Genomic DNA, 26,503 nt, shown 5'->3' with positions numbered 1-26,503 from the left:
ACTGAGAAATTATGAGAACTGTTTAGATATTGGTCTAATGAGTCAATTGCATTTCTGTTTGTTTAGTGTATCCCAAATTTTGGTTACTACTGTACTTAAATTCTTGTGTTGAGTTTTGTGAACTCCGAAGTCATAGTTATGATGAAAATGAGTTTCTGTTGCACATATGATATCTCTTTCCTGAGACTGGAACTGGCTGATTTTGTTAGTTTCTTGTAGTGGGACATGGAGATTCCTGTCTTTGTCACACATGAACTGGCCCAAAAGAAATACTAAGATCAACATGCTCCATCTGAAAAGTTCCCTGCTTCAGTTCTAAAGAGAGCTATCTGCATCTGTGCAGGAACTAGAGTTTTCTAAATGCCTACCACTGATTACTTAATAATTTTTTCTTTTTTTTTTTTCTGTCTGTATGAACTTTGTATTCTCTGATACATGTTAGCCATATTGATGATTTCATTGAAATACCAACGTTACACTGCAACTCTCTGTCACTGCTTCCTTCAGCAGTGCCTCTCTCAAAAAGCAGATGTAGCTGCACTTAAGAAGGGCTGGCTGTGTCTGTGTGAGGTTGTCTCTCACAGAAGGATGTTAGATGTTGTGCAGTGTGGCATGTATGAGGTAAGTAGCTCTCTACTCAGCCTGGGAGAAGTCTGGGTGTGTGCAAGGATAGATCTCAGGTAAGATGTTTCAGGGTGACATTCAGTTTTGCTGTTTCCCGGGGTGAGAGTACCAGTGGGTCAGGCTGGCAATGCCAGTTTTGGGCATAGACACAAAACCTCCTATTTTGAATCTCACATTTAATCTGTGATCTTCATTCCCTTGATTGTATCTTTGATCAAAGAGAAACCACTGTATCTGGCGTCCTCAGAGAAACACTCAATAAAAGAGTGGGAGCTCCCTGTCTCCCTTTCTCCATGGTACTGACTCAGAGAGATTTTGTGGGGTGAGTCAACCCACATAAATATCCTTTTGCTGAATCATTTTATTGATGATAGTAAGGTGGCATTTTAAAGATGGACAGCTTTCTGCAGAATGACATCTTTAAGCTGTCACATAAGCTTAAATCACATTAAGGTTGTCAGAATTACTGTGATGTGCCATGTGTGACTAAATGGAATATAATTTAAGAACTGTATTTAATTATTTTTCCCCCCACCATCCTATATGTGTAGAGTTGCTCCTGTGAAATATCAGTGAAAATATTATTTCAAAGATATGCTCTTAGGATGTTTTCAGTAGAAATTGGAACATGGCAGTGACACTCCCACAATCTTCCCATCAATTTAAGTTGAATTAAATTTAGAATATTGAAAAATTCTGCAGTTAGCAAATGAATCTGCTTTTATTAAAAATAAAACCCTATTGTTTCATAATGTTCTAAGAAAACAATTTTTCAGTGTAGAATCAATCTTTCATGATGCAGTTAGCTTTCTCAGATAATTTCATGCTCACTCTAAATTCAGATCAGTTTGTATTTAATCTCTACATTCAAAAATACCAAGTGACAGAATAAGTTTTGAAGACAGAGCAGATTTTAATATCCACTTGCTGTTAATAGCATGTCCATTTGTTTTGCAGTACATTTAGGCACTTCTCCCCCCAGAAACAGAGAATGTGACTCACAAATACCTGTCTTATTCACTGACATTGTGTTGGGTTCTGCTGAAAAATGTACCTTTTTCCTAATGACATAACAGCAATGAAATATGAAATTAAATAATCAGGTGCTAATTGCATGTCTTAGAAAAAGAGTATTACCAGACTATTAATATGTATTACGTAATTAGCTTTTTGACAGACATTTAATTGGGTTTATGTTTTAAAAATGTAAATAGCTAGTTACTGAATATTCTAGGGAAGAATAGCTTTGCCAGGGTGTAAGTTTTAATGGCACCATGTCAGCAACATTTCAAAAATTCAAATTCATATGAAGAGCTACAGGCTTAAATCTGAAAATCAGCATTCAATTTCTTCTTATTAAATCTTATAATTGTAAGTATTTTGTCTTTTTTTTTTATTTTAAACTATCAACATTAAAACTTCAGAAATACAGATTTAAATGTGTACTGAAATTTCCATCTGAAATTTCAAAGCCTAGTAAATATCTGGACTTGTATATTTTAGGCAGTCATTGTGCAAGTATATTGCAAGCACATTTCTTGCTGAAAGCATGAAGATATTGTGATTAATCCTGCCTCAAAGAACGGACACAAGAATAGATTTTGGCCTCAGTCTCTCTAGATCAGCATTTTCTTTCCATGAGCAGTATAGTAAAACTTTGGGAACATAAGACAGGAACTGCCGTTCCTATGGGAACGGAAGAGATGTGGTGCTCATCTTAGTGTCAGTAATGATACTTGCAGTAAGTGCTTCAAATTATATCTTTTTACTTAAGTTTTATAGTGCTTCAGAGGTGAATTGTTTCCAGAGGTTTGGCATTCAGATTTTCAGCACAAATTATTTTTCCATGTAGTTAATTTTTTGTGAGTTGTAAGGTCAGGATCAGTCACTAATATTGAATAGGTCATTTGCTTGACTATTGCATTGATGGAGGGACTGAGAAAGCATTTCTAAAAGCAAAAAAGAGATTATATTCCCTGGTTATAATCATCTGTTTTGCATGTGATCTTTGAATGTGTGTACAGACAAAAATCTGACTCAAATAAATATGCTGTCATTTTTACCAGTGGTGGAATTCTTAAATGAGAATTGGACACTGATTCTGGGTGCTCAAGTATTTAATTGCAAAATGACAGGTTGTACATGTACCTGTACTGAGGGCAGCTAGGCACATTTTCATGGACAGATATGCACTTCAGCAGCTGCTCTCAGCTGATTCCGTGGGGCTGTCTCTGGCTGGCTGCCATTGCTTCAATGTATGTTCAGTAAGAACAGCTTCTGATCAGATGGATATACCTACTGTTTATCTCATAGGTCAGAAATTCTTGGATTGCTCTGGGCTGGAGATCTCAGATTCTCTCAGGTCACGTGCTGACTTTCGGACTATGCAGATATGCAAGGGGATGGACACTAAATACACTGTGACCAAGGTCTTTTCCTTATGCCCACCGTGTTAGCTGAGGGGAAAAGTGACCATTCCATGGACTCCTTGCTGGAGGTGCTCAACTGCAGACTAGGGAGTTTTGTGAGAGTATTTCAGAACTGCTGTGGGTATTACTGTGACCTAGTTTGAGAAGTAGCTTCAAAAGGGAGATGGGTGGAGATCAGATTGCTAGGTGAAGGTCCCAGCATGAATCAGAGATGAATTCTGGCTCTGTTGGAGAAAATGGCAAAATGATCCTTGATTCAGGGAAGTCAAGATTTTGCTTAAGCTTTTTATGTTTCATTCATTTTAATCTGCCTAAGTGGCATGGGAAAATTTGCCTCAGGGGAAATCAAGTTTGCCATGTTTCATATCTCCAAGGACACATAAAACACCGTATCTGGTATATGCATGACTGCACATCAGAATATGCCTCCTGACACTTTTTACAAAATTCAGATTACATGTATTGCTTACTGAAAGTCACAAAAAACCTTCAAGCTTAATTAGAATATAAATATAACTAGCAGATCACAGAATGATGCAGAAGCTGAGATTTTAACTTAATAAACCCAAAATCAATTGTAAATCTTGCAGATGTATTTTGTAATTAACAATCTGCATGAAGAATAGTTTTGACAGTAGGTGCTGAACAAAAAAGGCGAAACTCTAGAGTATTTAATTATTCTCTTTTAAAAATGGTTATTTTAGTTATTTTTTTTTTCTTTTTAGATTTGTTCTAGCTTGTGACAATAATTTAAGAATTATTTTAATGAAATTTTGATTATATACTGTTAGGGTTAATAGATTAAAAACCTCATTGTGATTAAATGCTAAACTCTCTATATTGTAACTTAGTAGAGATTTGAGTGGCTAAAGCATTTTAAGTAGCCTTTTATTTTCAGAGACTGGACCTTTTATGTAGAAATAACATCATAGCACACCCATCTGCCATGACGTTATTTACCTGAAAATTAATAGGACCTAGCAGCTCATAGGACTGAACGAATATAAATTTTAATAACCTGGCCTTGATTCACCTGTGCCTCAATATAGAAACAAGTCAGACACCGGCTCTGCTTGGTCAGACAGGAGCATCAACCAAGATTTCACTTCCCTTTGGCTCCCAGAACACTACAGCCTACTGCAAATAATTTGTTGCTATGTCAGTACAGATCCCCTGTTCCAAGCTTCCTTGCCTGTGCTTCCCTGGGGTGCCCTGCTCATCCTGACGTTGACTCTGACCTCGCTCGTGCTCCTTGCAGCAATGTTCACTGTGCTTCCGTGGGAGCAATAAAAGCTGAGGAAGCAGAGTCCTGCTTAGTCTGTACGTGAAAGGTTGCTCTTTCATTTTGTTGCCTACCAGGTATCACATACTCAAGCTTGTTCCATTTGTGATTCCTAAGGTACATGTTTCTGTAGTGCCTCTCATCTAGTTGTTTTTTCTTTTTCTTGTAATTCTTCTTTTTATTGTAATTCAATATTCCTTGAGATCTCACTTTTCTCCTTTTGTCTCAGCAGTCACCTGGTTTGATCCCTTTGCTCCCCTTGTCCTTCCTCAGCAGTTTCTGTGTTAGTGGGAAGGTGGTTCACCTTGAAGATTCATTAATAAGTCTGAAGGATATGTTCACAGAATCTCTTTGAAATAATGAAATAATGGAAGCAAACAAGTGCCACAGTGTTGGTTGAACACCACAGTCTTCAGCTGATTATAAGGTTTGGTTGTGAATTTGGTTTGAATTTGCTCTGAGCTTCACAGACAGGAAACGTTTTCAGTAGGGACTAATACCTTCAAATACTTCACTTTGTGAAATCCCAGATGAAACTGACATAAACCAATTTGCCATTGTTGGTGAAAGCTGCTAAATTGCAGCATCAGAAGATAGAAACATTCATTTTTTAACACAGTCATACTGGTACTGAGGTTACTTTTTGTTTTTGGCTTGTTGCTAATTTAGAAATATAGGTCACATTCTTCCCTCCAGTAACCACAGCTTCACTCTCCATCAGTGGAAAGAGTTGTGTATCTGAGCAGGTTCTTTTCTGTGTCTGCTGGCTTTTTTTCTTTTGTCTGGCAAGGTCGTGATCTCGTGATAGAACCATACATACAACTCCTCTGGTTTCCTCTGGAGGAATCTAGGAAATTTGAAACATAAGTGCTGGTAAAAAAGTACTTTTTAGCCCACCTACCATCTGGAAAAATCTTTTCTTAAATGCAGGATTTTTTTGGGAGGGCAGTGAATGATCTTTAAAAGGTCCTTAACTTTAGTGACATCAGTGAAATGCTCTTATCCTCCATATTCAATGTGTTCCTTAATGTTATCTTGAGTCAGAGATATTGTTTTTTTTTTTTTTCTATATAATTTCTGTTGTAATCTACTCTAGAATATAAATACATGTATAATCTAAAAGAAACTCTGAAGGTTTTCTTGTCAGTTCCTCCAAATTATGGCACAGCAAAAAGGTAAAAAATGGGTTTTAGGCAAACCATAACCCCAAACAGCAATATAAACTGTTGATTTAGGAAGGATTGCTTATGTCCTTTCTGCTTTTTCTCCAACTCTGCCTTCCTGCTGCACTACAATAACGAATCATGAGTCATGTACTCTCTACTCCTACACAATTCACCATAATCACTTTCTTTCCTGTAAGGAAAAGGCAATTTTTTAACCCTACATGGACCGACGGTTTTCTGTCTCTACCTCACCATTCATTTTTGAGAGGATGAAAAATTGCATTTGGTTCAGCTCCAGCTGTCAATGCATAGGATAGTCTTCAAGTCACTGAGTGTTTTCCAGAGGAGGGAGAAACCCCTCTGGTCCTGCTCAGGTCAGCAGTCAGCTGAGACTTGGCTTGAACTACTGGCAAAGTATTCTTTCTCAAGGCATCTTGCCTTTGCAATGTGTTTCCTCAGTAGGTCACAGAAGCCTGCCTTTGCTCTTTCTGGAGGTGTTTCAAGACCCATCTGTTCCCTTGTCTGCCCCTTCCCTCCATGCCTGTGAGCAGGGATCTGAAAGCCTTGGTCAGCAGGTGCCTCAGGCAGATTCAGATAATCCCAGGTGGAAGGCAGCACAAGCACATGGACCCTGAGCATCTGGTGCTCATGGATGTTTAGATCCAGGACAGTCATTTTTTTACACAATTGTCACCAACTGAGATGGTTCACTAAGAAGCTCTGAAGTACTTGAGTTTCACATTCCTGGTGTAATATGGAGACCTGAAAGAATTTCCATGTTGATAGAGGCTCTTCTCCATGCTTTATGTTGTGTTTAATTTATGTTACAATTGGTTTAGATATCAGTGAGCCATAGGATTTATCTGATCTTCTGGAGTTTTTCAATTAACTTTACATTAGCATCAGTAGTGTTTTATCATAGAAAGACTATGATTTTGTCCTTGCAAAAACACACTCTGAACTCAAATGTTGATTTATTCTATATGTGCTGCTATGAAAGTGAAACATGAACACATACATTAGCATTTTCAGTATTAGGATTTAGAAGCAAGTAATTTTTAAAAACAGTCCCACTGAGAAAATACAAAGATTATTTAGAATGTGAAAGCTTATTAAAGAAGTGCAATGCACTGACTTGCTCTGCGCTGCAATGATGTTTATACAGTGCTACACATCCAGTGGTAAATTGTAAAAAGGTTATTTTTAATAAAAAGACTATTCTGAATCAAATTGCACATAGCTGGGGAACAAAAACCAGAATATAAAGTTAGTTCAAATGTATGTATTTATAGCATAAGAAGCTTGTGGTTTACCTTCAAAGCATTAACACACTCCTTGAGTTTAAGTATTTAAGGATTTAATAACCCTTGTTAGAAAGCATTCTTTTTAATTTTTACAGGATTACATTAAATCCAAATGATATTATAAAATATTTAAAAGGGGTCCTATTAATTATGATTAGCTTTGAGACAGATGAAAGTGCATATAAACATGTGGAAATATCAGGATCCCCCCTAAACTTTTGAAGATAAAAATTATTGTGGTGTAAGTGTCTTCAGTTTGTGGATGTATGAAATCATTGCCCTAGAAAAAAAAAAAAATATATGAAACATATATTATTAATATGAATACATCTTGCAGAGACATTTCTGAGAATATAATCTAAGTAGGAGTGTTGTTTGGGGTTGCTGAGTTTCAAAAGAGAAATTCCTTAAATGAGGACTACCCTGACCGAGTCCCATGGGGTGACCCTCAGTTGGCTGGTCAACGGGTGCCTGGATAGCGTAATTAAAATCCCCACCAGGAAGACTGAAGGACTCTTGAGCTGCTGGAATGCGAGTGGGTTTCTTGAGGATTGATCGAAGGAGGAGGGAGGCAGAAATAGGAGCAGGGGGACAACCACACTCAGGGGAGGCAGACTCCCAGAGCCCCGGAGAAGGAGGGGCCAGAGTGCATAACTGGGGAGGGAAGGCGTGCCTGGGGTACAAATGATCCAATGGGAAGAGGGTGTAAGGGATGGGGTAACATAAACTGGGCCAATGAGGGAAAAGGGAAGGAGCGGTTTACAGAGGGAACCATTAGAAGCAATGAGAACAGGGAACTTTCCAGAACTTGGGGAGATGACAACCACAAACTGACAGGTGATGGGCATGTGCTCATTTGCACTGGGGGGCAGAGGACTCTGGGTAAATGCTTTATCCTAAACGACTGTAGTTTCCCATGGCATTCCCACAGTGTCTTCCCCATGGGCACATCCCACACTTACATTTAAATTTATTTTAAGAACCCAATAGCAAATGAATAATCTAAAAACCTAGGCTCAGAATAGCAAGAATTTTCTGCATATCCCTTGAGAATGACTGAAGTAACATCTAGAAATGGTTTTCAGAATCTGGCATACTGGGTCTTTAAAACCAGAAGCTTATCCTAGCTACCATCTTATGCATTAAATAAATGGAAAGAAAAAGAAATGTAGTGGGATTTCTAAAGCTCTGAAAACACATAACCCATTGTAATTGATGGCGCTTTACAATTATTTGAGTGATGTGACATTTCAAGGGAAAATGGAGATGGAGAGAAAGGATTTGTAAATATTTCCCTTAATTTATGGAATTAAGATCTTTTTAATGGAATGCTAAGAGTACAGATTTTTTTACCCCAGTGCCTCCCATTGTTCCAAACCCAATTTTAACACAAAAAGCACACCCATTTGGTAGGGAGAGCAACGTGTTATGTTCACCTCTTAAACCATGTGTCAGTTCTGTGTGAGAATGGCTGTTAGGTTGTACCTGATGTCAATGGTTTGTACCCTGATGCAACCTGCAGTTATTACTATTTCCCATACTTTAATGTCTTTGCAGCCTTGTCAAAAGAATGAGAAATTATGATCTGATTGAGCTAGGTCCTGTGAAAATGTATGGCAGAGCAGAATTATTTTACAATATTTGAGCAATATTCAGTCATTTTAAGTTGGCATCTTGATGAAGTAAATAATAAAAGACACAAAAAAGTTCTTAAAGATAAATGAAAGAAATTCCCATATATGATCAGTTATTATCTATAAGGATATCCTGGATAGTGGTTATCCTGGTTGATCCTGAGTTCACTCAGTTCTAGATGCCTTTTCTTGCTAGAAATTTTAATCAGGTTTTCCTGAGATCTGCCCTGCTCTGTCCATGTTTGACCTTCTAGTCTTGGCAAATTTAGAGAGCTCTCTGGAAACTCTTGTTTAATAATGCCTTGGACAATTTGTACAGAAAAGCATACATTACATTCTGGGCTCTAGCTCATAATATCTACCATGAAAAGGTTACTTGAAGTAAGGTAATACAGTAATTGGATTTCTTTTGTATTTCCTTTTTTTTTTTTTTTTGCTGCTTCTATCATTCATTGTCATTTTGTCAGCAATTCAGAATTCATTACTCTTTTGTTGCCAGATGGTCTCTTTTTGCTCCACAGTTGTGATCTTTTAATAAACCAGAACTACTTAACTCTCAGATTTTTTGCTTTTTGCCCTATGATTTTTCTGTAGAGAACTATTGCTTTTCCCCTGTCAGTTTCTTTTCCTCTTATTTGTCTGAACCTTGTTACAAGCACCTACCTTTCTCCATGTGTTTATTGAAATTATGCCTAGGTAGCACTCTGCTGGTCTCAGTAGGTTCACACATAAAGAGTAAAATCCACTTTGCTTTTTCCTGATGTCTATTTCAGTTTCCAGGTTCCTGTTTTTTTTTTTCAGTGTGAACTGATTGTGTCTGTATAAGGAAAATTGCTGTGGCATTCAGACACACACACACACACACACATGAATGTTCTGGTACTGTATCCCAGTGTACTGAATAAAGAACAGTCTGGACTCAAGTGTTTTCAGCCCTGGAAATTAATTGAAATGTGAGTCTCGATCAGCATTTCCTGATGCAGCTACAATCTGATCATTGACGTGGGAGAAAACTAGGATAAGCATACCCACTTCTATCACAAAGCAGCAGGAATGTACTTAGTTACTAAATTAAAAAAGCAATCTATTTGCACCTTTGGAAATTACTAAAGTCTTAGGAACAGTAAACCTTTCCTTTCAAAATGTTGTTTTGCTTTTTCTTCTGTCCAAGGAGGGAGATAAGGAAATGTAAAGTACTACATTACTCATGTCCTTCAGTATATTTTTAATGAATTTTTCCTTGTGTCATGCAGTACTGACTGCAATGCATTTGAAATATGCAAAAGGTAGCAGTTCTCTTTAAACCATTTCTTGGGCTAAATTGGTGTCTCTGCTTTCTAGTTCCCCCTACATGGATCAAAGTTAAGGAAGTAACTAATGTGTTGTCCAGAGTCTTTTCTCCAGCTTTTTTAGCTCTGCCTCTGCAGAGAATTCCTGTCAGTATTGAATTTATTTGATGTTTTGTGACACATGCTGCTTTGCTGTGTTTTCTACCTCCTCTGGAGTCTCCATGGGATTAGAGATCACGTGCTACCTTAGCTTGGTGTTCTTGACATTTTTGGATGGTTGACACTGCTGAATGATTACAGCAAAGCAGCAAATATGCATGAGCTGTGTTATGTTCATTTCAAGGAGAAAATAATGTTATTTGAGATGAGTAATCTGGGCTATGTCTTTCTGCTGAGTAAATGTAGGAGACCTGCCTGTAGTGAGTCATGATTCCTTTCCCATTTGTTCTGGTTAGTGCACATTTCTGCTGTGCTCTCCTCCTTCTAAATGCTTTCCTGTGCTCTGATTCTGTTAGCCCACATAGCTAAGAGACCTAAATATTTTGGGCTTGATCAACAACATAAAATTCATCAGGCTTGAAAGCAGCAGGCATACAATATGTACCTTCTCATATATTTAAAAAAATAAAACAGAAGAAATGAAAGCACCCTAAGATACCAGCAATGTATTTATGATGTGAGCATGTAAAGTGGTATAGGGATTTTGTGCTCTCGCTTACACAGTGTTTTATTGTTTTTTTCAATTTCTTTCTTTTTTTCCCTTTCTTCTTCGTTTTTTATTCAGTGAATTTCCCACAAGAATTCTGTCAAGGTTTGGCTCATAAATAGGAATGAGTTTGGTAAAGTTCTTGTACACACAGAGCAAACAGCAACTTTACCAAATGTTCAATCCAAAGAGATCCATGTGTCTCTTTATGTTACTGTTTTGGAAGACATTTAACAGAACACCTGTCTGGCTTTAATGCAAGTTCACACACAAAGATGCAAATTTGAAGGCAAAAAAAAATCTGGCACTGCATCCTAAGGACTTCAGTACTGGAATTTCTTCCTGTATCAAGGGGTTGTGTATCTGTGATGCTTAATCATCATTATTCAAATCAATGCTGTTACAACTATTAACATTAGAATAATCAATATTATATAGCTTCAAAATTATCATAAGAATGATACCATTAATGCTTTTAAGGATATGTTAAGGATATGTTGTTATGTTGCTATAGCTCCTTTCTCAAAGACACCTTTTTTTATGTGTAGGCCATCGAACATTGTTCATTGGGGTTCATGTGCCACTGGGTGGAAGAAAAAGTCACCGACGCCATCGGCACCGCGGGCATAAACACAGAAAGAGAGACAGAGAGCGGGACTCAGGATTAGAAGATGGGAGAGAATCTCCTCCTTTTGGTAAGACAAATTTTATTTTTGGATAAGTCTTTGAATAATAAACATCAGCATGATTGTGCATACTCTGTCCTGTTACCACTTGGACACGATTAGCAGCAGGGTTTTGGAGAATCCACCAGAACCTCTGCTGGTGATTCATTCCTTTGAGCAAATCCACTGAGGGGCAGCAGCCAGTGCAGTCAATACATGAGAAAGCTCATTAGTTTCCAGCACTGAAGGAGCACTGTGGGAGCTGCACCTAAGTGTTCTCACAAGGACAGACTGCAGCCACCACTGAGGGGGGAAGTGCTTTATGGCACCAGCTGCCCTTAGGGTAGGCTCTGGAGTATCTGCCCCTAAAATGTAACATAGAAGAGCTGTGGTCCTATATAACTAGTTTTGTAATAATGTTGATGTTACTGAAGCTGCAGTGTTTTTATCAGATCCTAACCATGATCTAGGCTGTGTTTACCTTTTTCCTAACATGACACCATAAATGTGCCATTGTAACATGAATCTGCTAACTGTGGACTAGAGGAAAAAGCAGGGAAAAATACCTTTCAGTAAACAAACTTGATATGAAACTCCTTAAGTTCTCAAAATTTTAAGTTAGAAAACATTACAGAGAAGAGAAGAGAAGAAGGCAGCCATTAATAAATTAGTCAAGTTTTGTCTCAAAACATGAGAATATTACATCCTGTTCAAAAATAAAAAGTGCATGTGATAAAATGTCCAAGGCTATGGTAAGTGTTTAAAATATAATGGAAGCATGTGTAGAAAACAATTTGATAGTGTGTTTTTAAATCATTAGGGAAATGCCAGTGTAATTTCAGCTTATAGAATAGTAATTATGAGACTTTCTTTTAATCAGAAGTTTGTATTATGCATGTGGAAATCTTTTGAGCAAGTATATTGTAAGGGGTGATGGTTAGAGGTTGAAATTCTCAAATCTTGCACAATGGTTTATTATACTGAGAGTAAAACAAAGTCAAGACTTTTTCAAACTCAGCAGATACAAGTTATGTTTTGAAGACTGAACAGTGAAGAAAAAATTGGCTGTGGTGGTTCTGTCTGGAATGGATTTCAAATGTACAAAGACCCAGTACTGCACTGAAACCAGTTTCTTGGAAAAAAACAAAGTTCATAAATTATTAAAACAGTTTTCAAAAAGAATATGCATATATACATATAAAGTCAGATTAAAAAGAAACAATTGAAAGTTACATTAGCCAAGAAGTGAGATATCTTGAACTATGAAACAGTGTCTTCTGTTGAGTCATCTGGTTTTATTTAAGTGCCAGTATGTGATACATTTTGGCTGAGAACTTAGCTCTGTTCTTTCAACTTCTGGAGACCTAGGCTTGTGTCCTTCTTAATGTCAAAAAGAAATTAATGACTGAATCTGTTCTTAATTGTCTTTGACATTTGTGCATACAATAAAATGCAATGTTCAGCATAATTCTGGGTTAGGTAAATCAGCCTATGTTCAAAGATCTCTGAGGGTGAAATAGCAGTAATAGGAAAAAAAGATAGTCTTGAAGTAGATTTGTAGTTTGATGCACTCGTCCTCTGGTGTATCTCAAGAAATGAGTACAGATCTGCAGTTTTTAAAGTCACATTTACACTTATAAAGTCACTTATAGTGACTTATAGTCACTTATAGTTACCAATTAAAGGGTGTGTCTAAGTGGTGTCACTTGACAGACAAGTTACAGGCCAGAAACATGGAAATCTTTTCTGGATTCATACTGCTGAAGATATTCTTCAAAGTGCTTCGTTGATAACAATTCAAAGAATCCAAAGATAGAACCACAAATCTGGAACTATCCAGTCTTTTCACCCTGAATAATTATCTGAATAGTCAATTCTGGGGGTTTTCCCTTTTGTCTCTCTGACTCCTGGAAGTTGGGCCAGTGAAACAGATTTTGAGCTTTGACATTGGTCCATCCAGGCAGAAATGTGGCATTCTATAGACAAGAGTGAAAGGGATTTGCATAATTAAGGCAAATCTTAAAACACTACACTGATGGTGAGGTTAAGCACATACAGAACAGGCAGAAGAAATACAGAGATTAATAGTAGTCTATATACACTTCCTTCTTTTACTATGGTTTTTCCTTACAGGAGTTTCAGACAACTTGCTGTGCTGCCTGGGGAGAAGCATTGCCTTTAGAGAGAATATAAGCTTGTTTTTTCTGTGCTTTATTTGCACAGAGGGAGAAACAGATACTTCCCACACTAAATCTGAACCTACTAAACCTCAGTAAGCTTCTTAGCTGTCCTTCCCCATGACTACAAGTGTCTAACAGTAACCAGAACTGAAGGAAGCTCAAAGGAAGACAAGTACACTTCCTTTTTTTGATATGCAGCTCAATATGAGAGACTGTATTACCTGAGAGAGTAGATCCAAACTAGTCCATAATTTATAAATCATTCTGATTTAATTGAGCAAGCAGAAATGCTTAGCTTCATCTTTCTATTGACACCTTTTAATGCATTTCTGCCAAATAGTAGAAGGCTGTATGCTTGGGGACTGTGAGGGAGGAGGGGAAAGAAAAAACATTTTGATGAGCAGGTGCAAGAAGAAAAGATGGAGAAAATAAGCACTGTGAGACCAACTGATAGAAAACAGTGCTTTGAAGTAAGTCAGAAAAATACATAAGGATTTTTATGATACAAGAGAATAAATTAGCAGTGTTTTGAAGCAGTGAAGTATGAAAGGAGATATAATAAAAGCAAAAGATCCAACAACTGAATAATAGAGGTTCTGGAACAAGACCTGAAATATTCAGACATGAAGTGCTTCTCACTGTTCAGTTAACCCAGCATCGGATAAAGCATTATTTTGTGTCATAATCTATAACTGTATAATTTATAACTTTATCTGTGCAGTGCCATCACGTGCAGCCCTTGCTCTGCTGTCCCTGCTCCAGGGAGCTGTGCAGAGCACCTTGTGCTGTGGGGCTCGGCGGGCCCCATGCAGAGTCACAGGTGCCACCTGGTTCCTGTCCAGTAAAAAGCAATACCTTTAAGTGTTTTCTGTGTATCAGCATGGGTAGAAAACACCTCTAGTCATGTAATGACAATAGGGGGAAGCTTCCTGGTAATCCCTTTGAATCCTGTCTGGGAAAGCTGTACCAGCTACTTTCTGGAAAGGTTTCTGCAGAGAATAGATTTTTTAGAACATTCTGACATTGGCTCATTAGCTTTTTTTTTTTTTTTATCTCCTACTGTCACTTTTCAAAAATAACCCAAGTGTTCTCAGTGTACAAATTCAGCGATAACTCCAGATTAGATAAATAATATGCAGAATATGTACTTAGTGAGATGAGAGTCCTGTCATTTAGGGACACAGATCAGTTACTCAGGTTTGGGTTTTGTTTTCCCTACACCTGATTCTTGCTGTTGTCTCTTAATGAGACAGCTCTTGTCTGTTGCCTCTTAATGAGATGAGGTTGTAAAAGGTGTTTTCATTTTGCAATAATGGTGTGGCTGTAACAGCACAATTTACAGATTTGATGGTTTGCACATTAGGAGGATTTTTTGGGTAGTAAAAATTGTAAGCGAAGCAATTTCAGTGGTCTAGGTTTTCACCACCTTGTCTCTTAAGTTTCTTCTGTTTGAAGAGAAGGAGAAATTCAGTGAATTTATCCACTTTAGTTAAAAATGCAGTAGTGCTATTTGTTTTACTGCAGAGGTTTAGTGTTCTCAGCTGAAGTGCTGCTGTTGTAATTAAGGCCCAATTTCATTTCAGCCTTAAGCTCCCCTTTTCCACAGTTTTCATTGTGGGGTGAAGTATAGTGACTGCTTTGTGAATTAAATTAGGGAATTGATGCAAATTAAAACTTACTTGATTAAAAAAAAGCTCTTTCTAGCCTGGGGCATCTCCTTGGTGCTGCTTGTGAGGGCAATGGGTGCCAACCCCTGTGAGCTGCAGGGCCATGAGGCTCCATCAGTGCCGTGGGTCGTGGTGGCACTGAAAGATGGTGCAGATTTCCCTTTGGCTGGTGGAGCTGCACTTGCTTGGGTGCATGTGGATTTTAGTGGCAGTTTTCTGTGGCTTTTTTGATGTTTGTCTTTTGCCTGTAACCAATGAAACAGCTCTTTGGTACTCATGAGTTAAAGATACTTAAGTAGCTGTTTTAAAATTGTGGAATAAGAACACTGGCTCTGTACAGGGTGTCTTCAAGGACAGGTTTTGTTGAGGGTTAAAGTGAACACAGCTGTGAGAGCTGGGGTTTGATTACAGCCTCATGTGTGTCCTGTACAAGTAGACATTGTTGAAGCTTGTGGAAGGTTTGGTTTATTCTTTTAAGAAATCTGGATATAGTAATCCCTAGTTTTAAAGAGGCTTAAATTTGTAATTCATGATATTGGATGTGGCAAGGCAAGCGGAGCAGCCCTGGAGGTGTGTCTGACAGGACTGCACGCACAGCTCAGGAAAGGCTCTGAAGGCAATGCAGGCAAAAAAAGTGAGTTGCAAAGTGAGGCTTCTTTTGGTTAGTTGAAAGACCTGAAGAAAGTAAATCTGAAAGACTCAGCTGGATATATTTGGTACCTAAACTCAAGTGCTGAAGGGTTATTAGTGGGGTAAATTTAATTATTTGTAAAGAGTATGGCTGTTAAGCAAATTCACCTACTGTTAAGTATAGGCTTGTATGATGAACGATGAACTCAGAAATTTCAATCTCTGGGCAGCTGTGACGTAGATTGCTGCAAATCTGGATTAAAATAATGTATCATAACTGCAGTTTTAAGAATCTAGCAAAAAGAAGATAATTAAAGATTTGGAATTGTCCATATTGTCAGATCCAAAAGATATGATTATTTGCCATAGCCCCAGGCTGATGAAAATAATTAATGTCAAGAAAATGCTAGGATAATTCCCTGAAGCAGATTGTACCTGCAGGGATAAAATGTCAGAGAATAATCAAAGAAATACTTTTTCGCAACGCAACATGTGATTTCTGAGGTCTGTGAAGAGACTTTCAGAAGTGTTCTGTATGGCTGTTTGCTGTTTTATGTGAGCTTTAGTTATGCAAATTTAGTTTAAACTTTTACTAAGTTTTCTAATTAATAAAATTGAATTTATGATCCTTACCTGTACTGATTGCTGAGCTAAGGGCAGGGTCCAATCTGCAAAAGAAGGAGGTTAGGGGAGAGTCCCCATCCACCACTTCTGTGGTGAGTAAAAGCAGGAGGATGATGAATGTTTGTGTCTGAAATGATCCTTTCTTTTCTTTGCTCCTGTGAATTTTCCATACCATTTCCCCTTGGCTTGTGAGGGATTGTTATTAATGTCAACTGTGTTACACTTGTTAACTCCCAGTCTGCTGTTTGTCCTGTGCAGTGAGTAATTAATAAAATAGTTTGCATAATAAATATTATTTTAATGTGGATGTACAAGAGCACAAAGCATGGATTAAATCTTGTATATGTTGCTTACTATCATATGTGAATTTCTGTAATGCAAGTTTTATTTAATAGTTAGCATAGTTTTTCTAATGTGGAAAAAGTAATCTCTTACTCGTTCTTCTGCTGAACCCAGTAAGAAGTATTTGCCCACTAATTCTACCAGTCTTGACAGGCTGAGAAATACAGGGAGTGTTACTAGAAATACATTTTTGCACTCTTTCTAGAGTTTATCAAGAACAGAAGACAGAACTTAGATACATTTTATATGTACAGAAAGCTGTCTTTCTGCTTGTGATATCACCTGGTAGATTGTGTGCAGTTCTGCCTGATGGCAGGGAGGTTTGTCCCAGTGAAACCCGGGCACTCAGTTAGGAGATGTGGGTTACTCTGACTGGTGTAGTGGAACAGAATGTTTGCTGGGCTGAATTTACGTGAAGGGACTGAGAGTGATCCTCCTTTGTCACCCCAGACCAAGTCTTGATTTTACCTTCTTCCCTTACGCAAGAGGGAGCAGCCCTAACCCAGAGTTGTGGTTGCAATTGGGGATGTTCTAAATGGGGGAAATGCCAGTTATGATTCCTTTCTACTTGTGTTTTGCAAGGTGGGATGGTGTTGTGGGATGCTGTTTGCCATTACCTGCACTCAGCACTGTTCCAGGGAGCAGCTCTTCGTTTCCCTCTGGGAATTAGGTTATTAGAAATTCTGGCTTTCAAATCTGCTCTTTTGGTATGTCTGTGCCCACATCTTGCATTTGTTTTAGGGATGTTGATGCCTGTACAAGGTGTCATAATATAGATCAATATACCAAGTTTCTGCAAGGTCATTCCCTTTCTGCAGCACTGAGTCCCGCTTTGAATTTGTGTGTACAACAATAGCTTAACTGCCAGTCTTAATTTTTACCCTTTTATTAGACCAGTGGAATGAGCCTGAGTATTAAATGTGGAATACTCAGAATTTGCATGCATGCAATGAATTTGAGGTATCAGAGGTAGTTTGGGTGCAAGTGCTGCACATATGAAATGAGCACAAGCCCAGAGAAATCCAGGGATAAAACAGAGGGGCTGGTGGAGCCACAGCAATCACAAAGCTGCTTCCATTTTCCTGACTGAGACTGCTCATTAGCCAAATAGGAGTGCTTGTTGATGGTACTCCAGCTCCTGTTGTGCACTAGGTTTCTACCCTGTTCTAGCTGGTCGTGGAGGATTTCCTGAATTGGTGATGAACAAGTTAGTTGGGAGAATCATCAGCTGCTTCTTGTGAAATTTTAAATTCATGTTGCTTCTGATAACTCTGATATAAAACAATTACAGTGATAGAAGTACTACTGTAACCGATTAATCTCAGTCATTAATTTTTTTAGAAGAGTAATCTAGATTGTTCTCATTGCTTTTTAGAAATAGCAATAATAGTATGAAGGATTTTTTTACGCTGGCTGTGCTACTTGAAGTAGGGATAGACAAAAATAATATTCAAGCCAATTTTTGTTTGCCTAGACTGCAGAAAACATTGTGTCCTAGTTTGCAAACATTATGCTTCTGCACTGAGGATTAAGTTATCACAGTTTGACAGTCAGCAATTGAAGTAGTCTTCCATAAAGATTTTGAATCACATATTACTCATTTTCTATATAACTTATTAATGACATATTTATTAATCCAATGAATATGAGCCAAATCTATCTGGCATTGCTTATGAATAGTCCTGTTAATTCAGTTTTATAAGTGGAACCAACAGATCTGTTGTTTTTATTATAGTTTTTCTGTTGTTTACTTCTTTTAGAGTTTTGTCCTTGAAATAAAATTATTGTATCATAAAGCAAATGATAATTTTTTTTCAGTTTCAGCTTGTTGTCTGAAAATGAAGCTGTGACTTACAGGTTTCAAATATCAATAGAAATCACAGCAGTAAAGAAAGAATCTAGCTGCTATTTTTACTGCTTAGTTAACAAGGAAGAAGATAATTTAGTGCATATTTCATAATTTCTATAAATGTGGTGCTTAGGGGTGTGGTTTGGTGGTGGACTTGGCAGTGCTTGGTCCTGATGATTTTAGATGTCTTTTCAACGTGAAAGATTGTGATTCACTGCTGTCAGTCAAGTAGCTTGTTACACAGAAGACCCAGTAAGAGCAAATTACTGCAGTGAGGTGATTCCTTGTTACTGCTCACCTGACTTCAAGAGGTGTCTGATCCTCTGTTTTTCTTCCCACGCTGAAAGCATGCATTTGCATGAGGATCATAACTGTCACAGAGCTGCAGCTCTGCTGTGCAACACTGCTCATTTATTACTTAACAGTAGCAGTTGCTGTAAATCAGTTGTAGTGCTGATTTTATCAAGAGTACAGGATGTTCCCGGCAATGCTTATTCTCAGATTCTAGCTGCAGTCCAGCTCTCTACCAAAGTAGCTTGTTTTATATGTTCTGTTAGTAGTCATAATCCTTTCTAAGTTCATATCTCACTGAATTTTGTCTTTCTGGAAATTAGTTTTAAGAAATTGCACACTTTTTAACTAGAATGTACTTTCTTGTCTCAGATTTAAAGAAAAAAGTAGAATGCTTTTAAAGAAAAAAGAGGACTGAACAGTGAGAGAGAAGAGAAAGCAAAGAAAGGGTAAAGTGGAGGAATTTCTTGCTGTTCTTCAGTGATTCACCAGAAGTAATTCCTTTAGCTGTACCTCCTGCAGTTCCATCCTCTGTTTTTTTGTAGTACCCGAGTCCAAATATCTCTTCCTTCTCTCCTGTATTTCTCCTTGGGTTTAATTTCCTTGCTTTGTGAAGGAGTCAATGGGCTTTACTGCACTAGATCTTTACACTCTGTTAAAGCAAATAGACTTCAGGTGAAAACTGTCGTGTATTGTTTGTGTTTCATTGCTATAGCAAGTTTGGTACTGCTATCAAGAAGGTATCTCTATTGCTGAATTTAATTTTCCATGTCAGTGGCCCATTTCATTTGTTTGGATCACAGCTATGTTTTCTATTTTAATTAGCACTCAATGGGTGCTATCATCTCATTATTTTCCAATATTCAAAGAGCTTTAGGTCCCTGTGCAGTGATGCTCTTTGCTGTTAGATGGAATACCATAGCTTGTCTTACAAATATGTTATAGAACTGAACTTCATTTAGACAATGTTCAAGGAATCACTGAGCTGTTCTGCTGGATAATCAGTTTTTCAGTTGACTGGCAGCCTGGCCTCTCTCAACTCTCACAAAGGACTTCCAGTTCCTTTCAGAAATCTAAAATACATTAGCAGAAAAAGCAGCTATGTATTGCTAGAGAGACTGCACTTCATCAGAGTTTGTTCATTTGAGATTTGCATTTAAATAACCAAATAGGATATAGGATTTTTTCAATACAGCACTTGAGCTATGAACATTGAATATACATGTACTTTAAGATGCTCTGTGAATTTTTTGAGTGAAAAAAAACAATAGTATGTCTTCAAAAATATATTTAGCCATCTGCATTGAAAGGTTATGAAGAAAATTAATCAGTAAGAGTATTGAAAGGGAAGACAGGAAGAATAAAATGAGGAAGCTGGGACAGATTAAGAAGTCGTGTATCTCTAGCAGCCTAACCAAGTAGAAAGAGTTAACAAAGGGGCAAGGGTCAAGTCTGCAATTGTATATTCACATTAGGCAGGTTTCATTTGGATTATTTCTCCTACAGCAAAGATTTCACATTTAGTATTCTATCTTTGTGACCTGAGATAGATCTGCAGATGTAGACTTATGAAGTGGTAAAGTAGATTTTCCTAACACTGGAGTAAGAGACTTTTATCAGCTTTATTCAGCTTTATCTGTGCTACTTTCTGTGTGGTTTTTTTTTTTTTTTTTTCTTCCTGGGAGATACCATTCCAGCTTCCAATACACCCTTTTTCTATACATCAGGTTATATATTTGGAGGAGTTTTTTGAAAAGTGGACTTGACAACTACAGTAAATGAAGAGATCTCAATCTGAATGGGTTTGCATGGAATTGAATCTTCTTACAGCTGAACTGTAATTTTTTTTTGTGTGGCAGTACGTGATATGCGTGAAAACATCTGGATAATCTCATAAAATTTGTTTTCTCAGGGCAAGAAAACTGGTGGTTTGGACTTGATATTTTTATTTTTCTCCAGATACTCCATCACAAAGGGTGCAGTTTATTCTTGGAACAGAAGATGATGATGAGGAACACATTCCTCATGATCTCTTCACTGAGCTTGATGAGATCTGTTGGCGTGAAGGAGAGGATGCAGAGTGGAGAGAGACAGCAAGGTGAGCATTTTTATAACTTAAAAATCATCTGTAGGTATTGGTTGCTGGTGTATTGAGGAATGATTTCAAAGCTGTAGCAAGCTCGGGGACAGATTTTGGATATAAAGCTTAAATAAAACCAGAATTTTAATCCTTAGTCTGCTAGTATTACAACAGCATTTGTCATTTCCCAGAGCCAAATATTTTCATTAGGATTTATAAATATAGGTCAGAGTGAACTCTGATGGAAAAAAAAAAGTAAATATACCATATATGTGAATTAAAAATCAGTGGGTCAATTCATATTTTATCTTCTAATTCAAAGAGTCTTTCTAACTTCATATTTTGTTTGAATCCTGAAGAAACTGATAAGGGAACCATTATAAAAAGATTAAAGCAAGGAATGAGATTACTTTTTGAGCAATAGAACTTTTGCATATTCTAAGTCTTCACTAACAATTTATTTTGAGAATGAGTATTCAGTGTTGGATTATTTTATTTCTGCAAAATTAGTGGGAAAGATTTTTAGAATATATTTCTGGTGTGAAAAAGATAAAAATGGTATTGAACTTTTCTTTTAATTGTATATTTTTTTCCTTGAGCATTTAAATGGGAGATAATTTGCTTAGTTTCATTAATAATTTACATTTTACGACAGTCTTTGGTTTATTTTTTGTCTTGAAACCTTAGTTCTTCCTCTCCCTGCCAGTTGTTGACAGTGTTCCTCAATGGTGCCCAAAAGTCTGTTTAATAATATATATTTGGTAGAATATAAATTGCAAAATTTCTGGAAGGATTTTGTGGATAACTATGTTTTTGGGCTGTCCGACATGAACATGGCTGGTAGTTTTCTTTCTAATTTTACTGCAAATTTCTGCTTTCCCAGAGGGCCAAAACTTTTCTATGACCTTCCCTTCCATTATCTGTTCATAGGCAGCATAGACAGATGCTAAATATAGATTTTTATGTGTAGAAAATTCTCATATGGGGATTGTGCTGCAAAAGGAAGGCAGTAATGTTCCTAAATAATCTTATTAATATTCAGAGAGAGAAAATCTAATCAAGGTAATCATCTGCAATGTTCTCATACTGATTAGGAATACATAGAACCTCTCTAGGAGGGGTATTAACTTCTGTTGAAATTAAAAAGTAAAAATCACTGTGTGTTATGTTATTTTTAATCAGGGAAACAACAACTTTAGCTCAACTTTAAAAAAAATCCCTTTGCAAATTATCAAAGATTTGTTTATGAAAATTTTAACAATTTCTGTCAGCAAGTGGTTCTGATGAAGATAGAATTCAAAAAGAGTAGGTGAAATAAATTTCTGTATCAGTTGATCTGTCTATATGTACACCCTTCTCAATTGTTTGTGAAATGAAGAATTAAAAATGTTTAATAGAAATTATATTGTTGAAAAAAGGCAGGAGGAAAACAGCCAAGAAAACTACATTTTTGGAGCTCAGAAAATACAAGAATGACATAATAGCTAATAGTAAAATTTTCTTTAGCTTTAGCAGTAAGATGGAAAGAAAGGAAGAGTGGGGCTGCTGTGTGGAAAGAACTGGCTAAGATAAATGGTCTTTTTCAGTTTGGATACCCTAATTTCAGCCTGCGTTTGACATGGGGTGACTGGTTAGAAAAGGAAGAGATGGCAAGGAAATGACCAAATTCAAAATGGAGATAAGACTCAAAGTGCTTCTCTGTGCAAATAAGAGAGGGCTATAATTTCCATCCCAGAAAGGTGAAAGAACACTTATTTAATGGGTAGGGCAATTCCTGCCTCTCTGTGAGTCTGTCAGGTGTGCTGTACTAATCCAAACACAGCAATACTATTAAAGGATAAAAATGATGGGGGCAAACAGAGCCCTTATAGTCCAATTTCAGAGCCATACAATGCTTGAAGGAAAGAAAAATTATAGTCTTGGAGATAAGTGGAAAATTGGATAAAATGCTGTACAGTGGTATGTCATGTTAGACTAAGTTAATAATGCTCTTTAATCAGATAATTGATTTTTGTTTTTTCTGACAAAGAAAAAACAGTGGATCTAAATTCTTCTAAGTAAAGCATTTGATATGGTACAGCAGTGGGAATGTATTACTTAAACTGCATTATAGTGTAGAAATTGTAATAGGTCAGGAACTATTTGAAGAGGTGCAGCCGGCCATGCTGAGAGATTATACTATTAGTGTGAAAGGTAGTGACAGCTAGCTTTTGAAGAATTAGGCTTAGTAAATAGATTTATTATTGAATTAAAAAATGGGATTATAATAAGGAAACTTAGTGATAATAAGAAATTAGAAGGTATTACTCTAGAAGTAGAGGTACTCCTCTAGATAAAGGTATCATACACAAAGAACCAAGTGGCATTGAGTAGAGTAATAGAAATGGGATGGTGTTTAATATGCAAGATCATGAGTTAGAAACGAATGCAGTGGGTCACTTTAAATACCTGTGGTTGAGTCAGGACTTCAAAATTATTGATTTGACTAAAAGCATGGTATGGAGAAGATACAACCTGAATTTGTGGCTGTTCCAGGCTTATTGTATATTTTTCATCTGTGTGCAAAATGTCACTTGGAAATATTTATAAATCTTACTGTTTGGCTTTGGATGTAGTTTCAGGTAGAGATTAATTACATTTAATGAGAGTGATAGCACTAAGTGGTTATGCATTCATTTCACCAAGCTCTGCACTTGGTGCACCTGGACTGAAGTGTTGGGTTGACTCTGATGAAGTACATCTGTATCTTGGTAATTTCATTTTGATTGAAAGTGCACTGGACTTTTCTGTTCCAGAATCTGATTTAGACTGTCCCATCCATGGAATTAGATAGTGACCAGAATGGAATGAATAGCTTGGTTATGTTCATGCAGGGGTAAAATTATTTTTTTTTCCTCCATCAATTGATTTCAAGCCAGAAGAAACGCACACCTTTTAAAATCAATAGTCATTCTTAGAACAATTTTTGTATGTGGCCCAGCTGTATAGTCATGCATTCTCTATGGAGATGATGCACAATTTCTATTCTGGGAAAAAAAAAAAAAATCTGGTAAGTTTGTGGAGAAACATGCTGAAGTGTAACAGTTGGATTTATTTTATACACCCAAATAGTGTAGCTGCAAGGTGCAGCTGTTGGGAAAGCAGTTCATGTGTCATAGGTGGAAAGTGGTGCCTGATTTGTAGCAAGTTTTACCCAGACTTTTGGGACTCATTTATCTGCTAGTATTAACCAAAAATATCTGGAGAATATCACTATCTTTATGGAGCAGAAAAAATTATGTAGTAAGGAGGAAAACAGAAAGAACCTTGGAACCAGGAGGAAAGTGCTTAAGCTTAAATTTTAATACACAGTTAGGAAAATAGTGTGTCCATAGTTTAGAAAGTAAATTGTCAATAGTGACTAGAAAATTGACGGCTTGGGGAAAGTTAGGAAGTGTAATGAATTTTCCCTGGATCTAAACTTTTGTCCGAAGAAACTGGGTCACAAGAAACATAAGTTTCTCACTCCTGCTTTGTTCCTGACATGCTTGTGTTCTTTGGTTGGTTTTCAAATTGATGTGGGCAGGCACAAGCTCATGTGGAAATTTGTACAGATTGAAAGATTACATTAAAACCATTTACTGTTGAGTTAATGGGTTGTGAGTACATACTCCATCTCTCTGCTGCAGACACACCACACTACAAAATAGATAAAATACAGTCACCCACTTCATATTGTGCAGAAGATGCAGTAACTGTGTCTAAAATGAAGCATATGCCTGAGAAAGTGATGAAGATGGTTTTAGAGGCTAGGACACATACATAAGGTGTGTGTACACACACTAGCCTGAGTAATATTTTTCCTATAGTAACATGCCTTGCTGAAACTCTTGTTGGCATATTTTTTCCTAGCAAGCATTCTATCAGAGGATCTAAACTGTGTTTTCAGTAGACCTGTGCCAGTCTTTACCAGTAAAAGAAAGCTGGAAGGATGAAAGTGCTCTTCCATGCAATGAGACATAACAGAGATAGCTCCAGATATGTTCCAGTCACATGGGATGTGTGTGACATGAGCTCAATAGGGGCCAGTGGTGTTCCCAAGAAACTACGAAAGGCTTTTATCTCTCAGTCATACCAATTTAATGGGTTAACTGCAAAAGTAAATGTATTTAAATTTGTCTTTGGGAAACTAAAAGGAGTGCAAAATTGGCAAATTGGGATCTATGCCTGAGTTTGCATTTCAAAGCCATTTCTGTCATGGAGCCTTGCTCACGAATTCAGAGGATTGATGAAATAGTATTATGATTTTTAAAACTATTGAACACTTATAATTGAAAGACTCTGCATAAGATTAGAGTTGTTTTATGTTTTACTGCTACTGTTTCTCATTTGAGATGTTAAATAAGGATTATCTGAAATAACAGGAATATTTCGGAAAAGACAAAAGGTGATAAACTGTATGATGATAGTCTCTTGATGATTAATAAACTTAAGATATGCTTATTAAAATAAAAATAGAAATTTATTCCAAACATAGAATGCTGTCAGCTGGACATGATTTAATTCCATATCCTGGCCTGTTGGCTCAATTGAGTAACAATGTATGATAATGTGTTTAAACACCTAACTTGCAGCAACAGCAGGAAATGGGGTGCAACCCATACAATGTACTATTCCAGTTCATGGAAACCCAGATGATCACATGGCAAGTGTAATTATTTGAGCAATAGCAATAGTTTCCTATGGATTTTTATGCACCAGTGTGTAAGCTTTAATGTCTAACACTATAAACTCTAATTAAAGCTATTTTCATGATTTAGACTTCTCTTCTGTGTCCCTAGTATGTTACAAGCTCTGATAATAAGACTGCCTCTGTCCGGTCACCTGTCTCAGACTTTTAAGAACATGTTTGTCTTTTATTGCTCTTTTAAAATCTGTTTACAACTGGTCAGTAGATTTAAATTAGGAAATATCTAGGACAGACTGCAGCAGCATAATCAGATAAGCAATGTTGAAAACTGACTTACATGATCAAAGGGTAATGACAGTATGAGGTTTCTGATGATATTTTGTCAAACTCTGTGCTTGGATCATTGTTTTTAGAATACATGGAGCATGATTTTTAATTTTTTTTTCTGAATCAGCATAAGAGATATAGCAAGCTAAGCATAGAAATAATAAGCACTAACAATAATACATAATAACAGAAATAATTAAGAATACTCAAGCATAAAGATTTTCTAAATCTCCTAAAGAGATTAGAAACATGCATGAAAATAGAGGTTTGAGAAGAGAAAAATGTAGGTATTTTGCAGAGTCTTGGGAGATGGTTTAAACAGGACAATAAATGCACTATATTTGTGATCCTGTGGATACAAATAGGTACGGCACATTTTTCAGCTTGGAAACAATAGTGCCATTAGCAAGATAGGAGCAGCCTCTTCTTAGGGAGTTCAAGTGTAATTGCAAAATGAAAAAAATTTAAGAATTATTTTTCCTTCTCACATGCTTCTTCTCTGAGTTGTTGTAGGCCTCCCTTTTAATTTGATGGGGAGAAGTGTGTTAAATTGTGTTTAATGTCCCTTTGGACCTAGTTTTGAAAATTTATTTGGAAAATCTCATTTGCATATGCAAATTCAATTTCATGGTTCGGCTTTGTGGAAGCAAATTTTTGTGCTGTGTCCTCCTTGCTGCTTCTCTGGAGGAATGCAAAGGTGAAGGGGATGGGCTGGGAAGAGAAAAGAGAATTCAGCAAAGGGAGT

The 26,503-nt window shown here is 37.0% G+C and overlaps 1 protein-coding gene across 6 annotated transcripts in view; it reads left to right on the top strand.

Annotated features, from left to right (window-relative positions):
* The window catches only part of SLC4A10 (solute carrier family 4 member 10), a 187,084-nt gene that overhangs the window by 92,993 nt on the left and 67,588 nt on the right, over positions 1 to 26,503 (top strand). For all 6 annotated transcript variants that reach the window (XM_053947402.1, XM_053947405.1, XM_053947401.1 and 3 more), the window contains 2 exons: positions 10,983 to 11,129; positions 20,642 to 20,780. In XM_053947402.1, the coding sequence (XP_053803377.1) occupies positions 10,983 to 11,129; positions 20,642 to 20,780 (286 nt within the window). The remainder of the gene's footprint in view (positions 1 to 10,982; positions 11,130 to 20,641; positions 20,781 to 26,503) is intronic.

Source organism: Vidua chalybeata, chromosome 7 (genome assembly GCF_026979565.1).
Source record: "Vidua chalybeata isolate OUT-0048 chromosome 7, bVidCha1 merged haplotype, whole genome shotgun sequence".
Taxonomy (NCBI): domain Eukaryota; kingdom Metazoa; phylum Chordata; class Aves; order Passeriformes; family Viduidae; genus Vidua; species Vidua chalybeata.
This window is presented reverse-complemented; position numbering and strand designations above follow the sequence as displayed.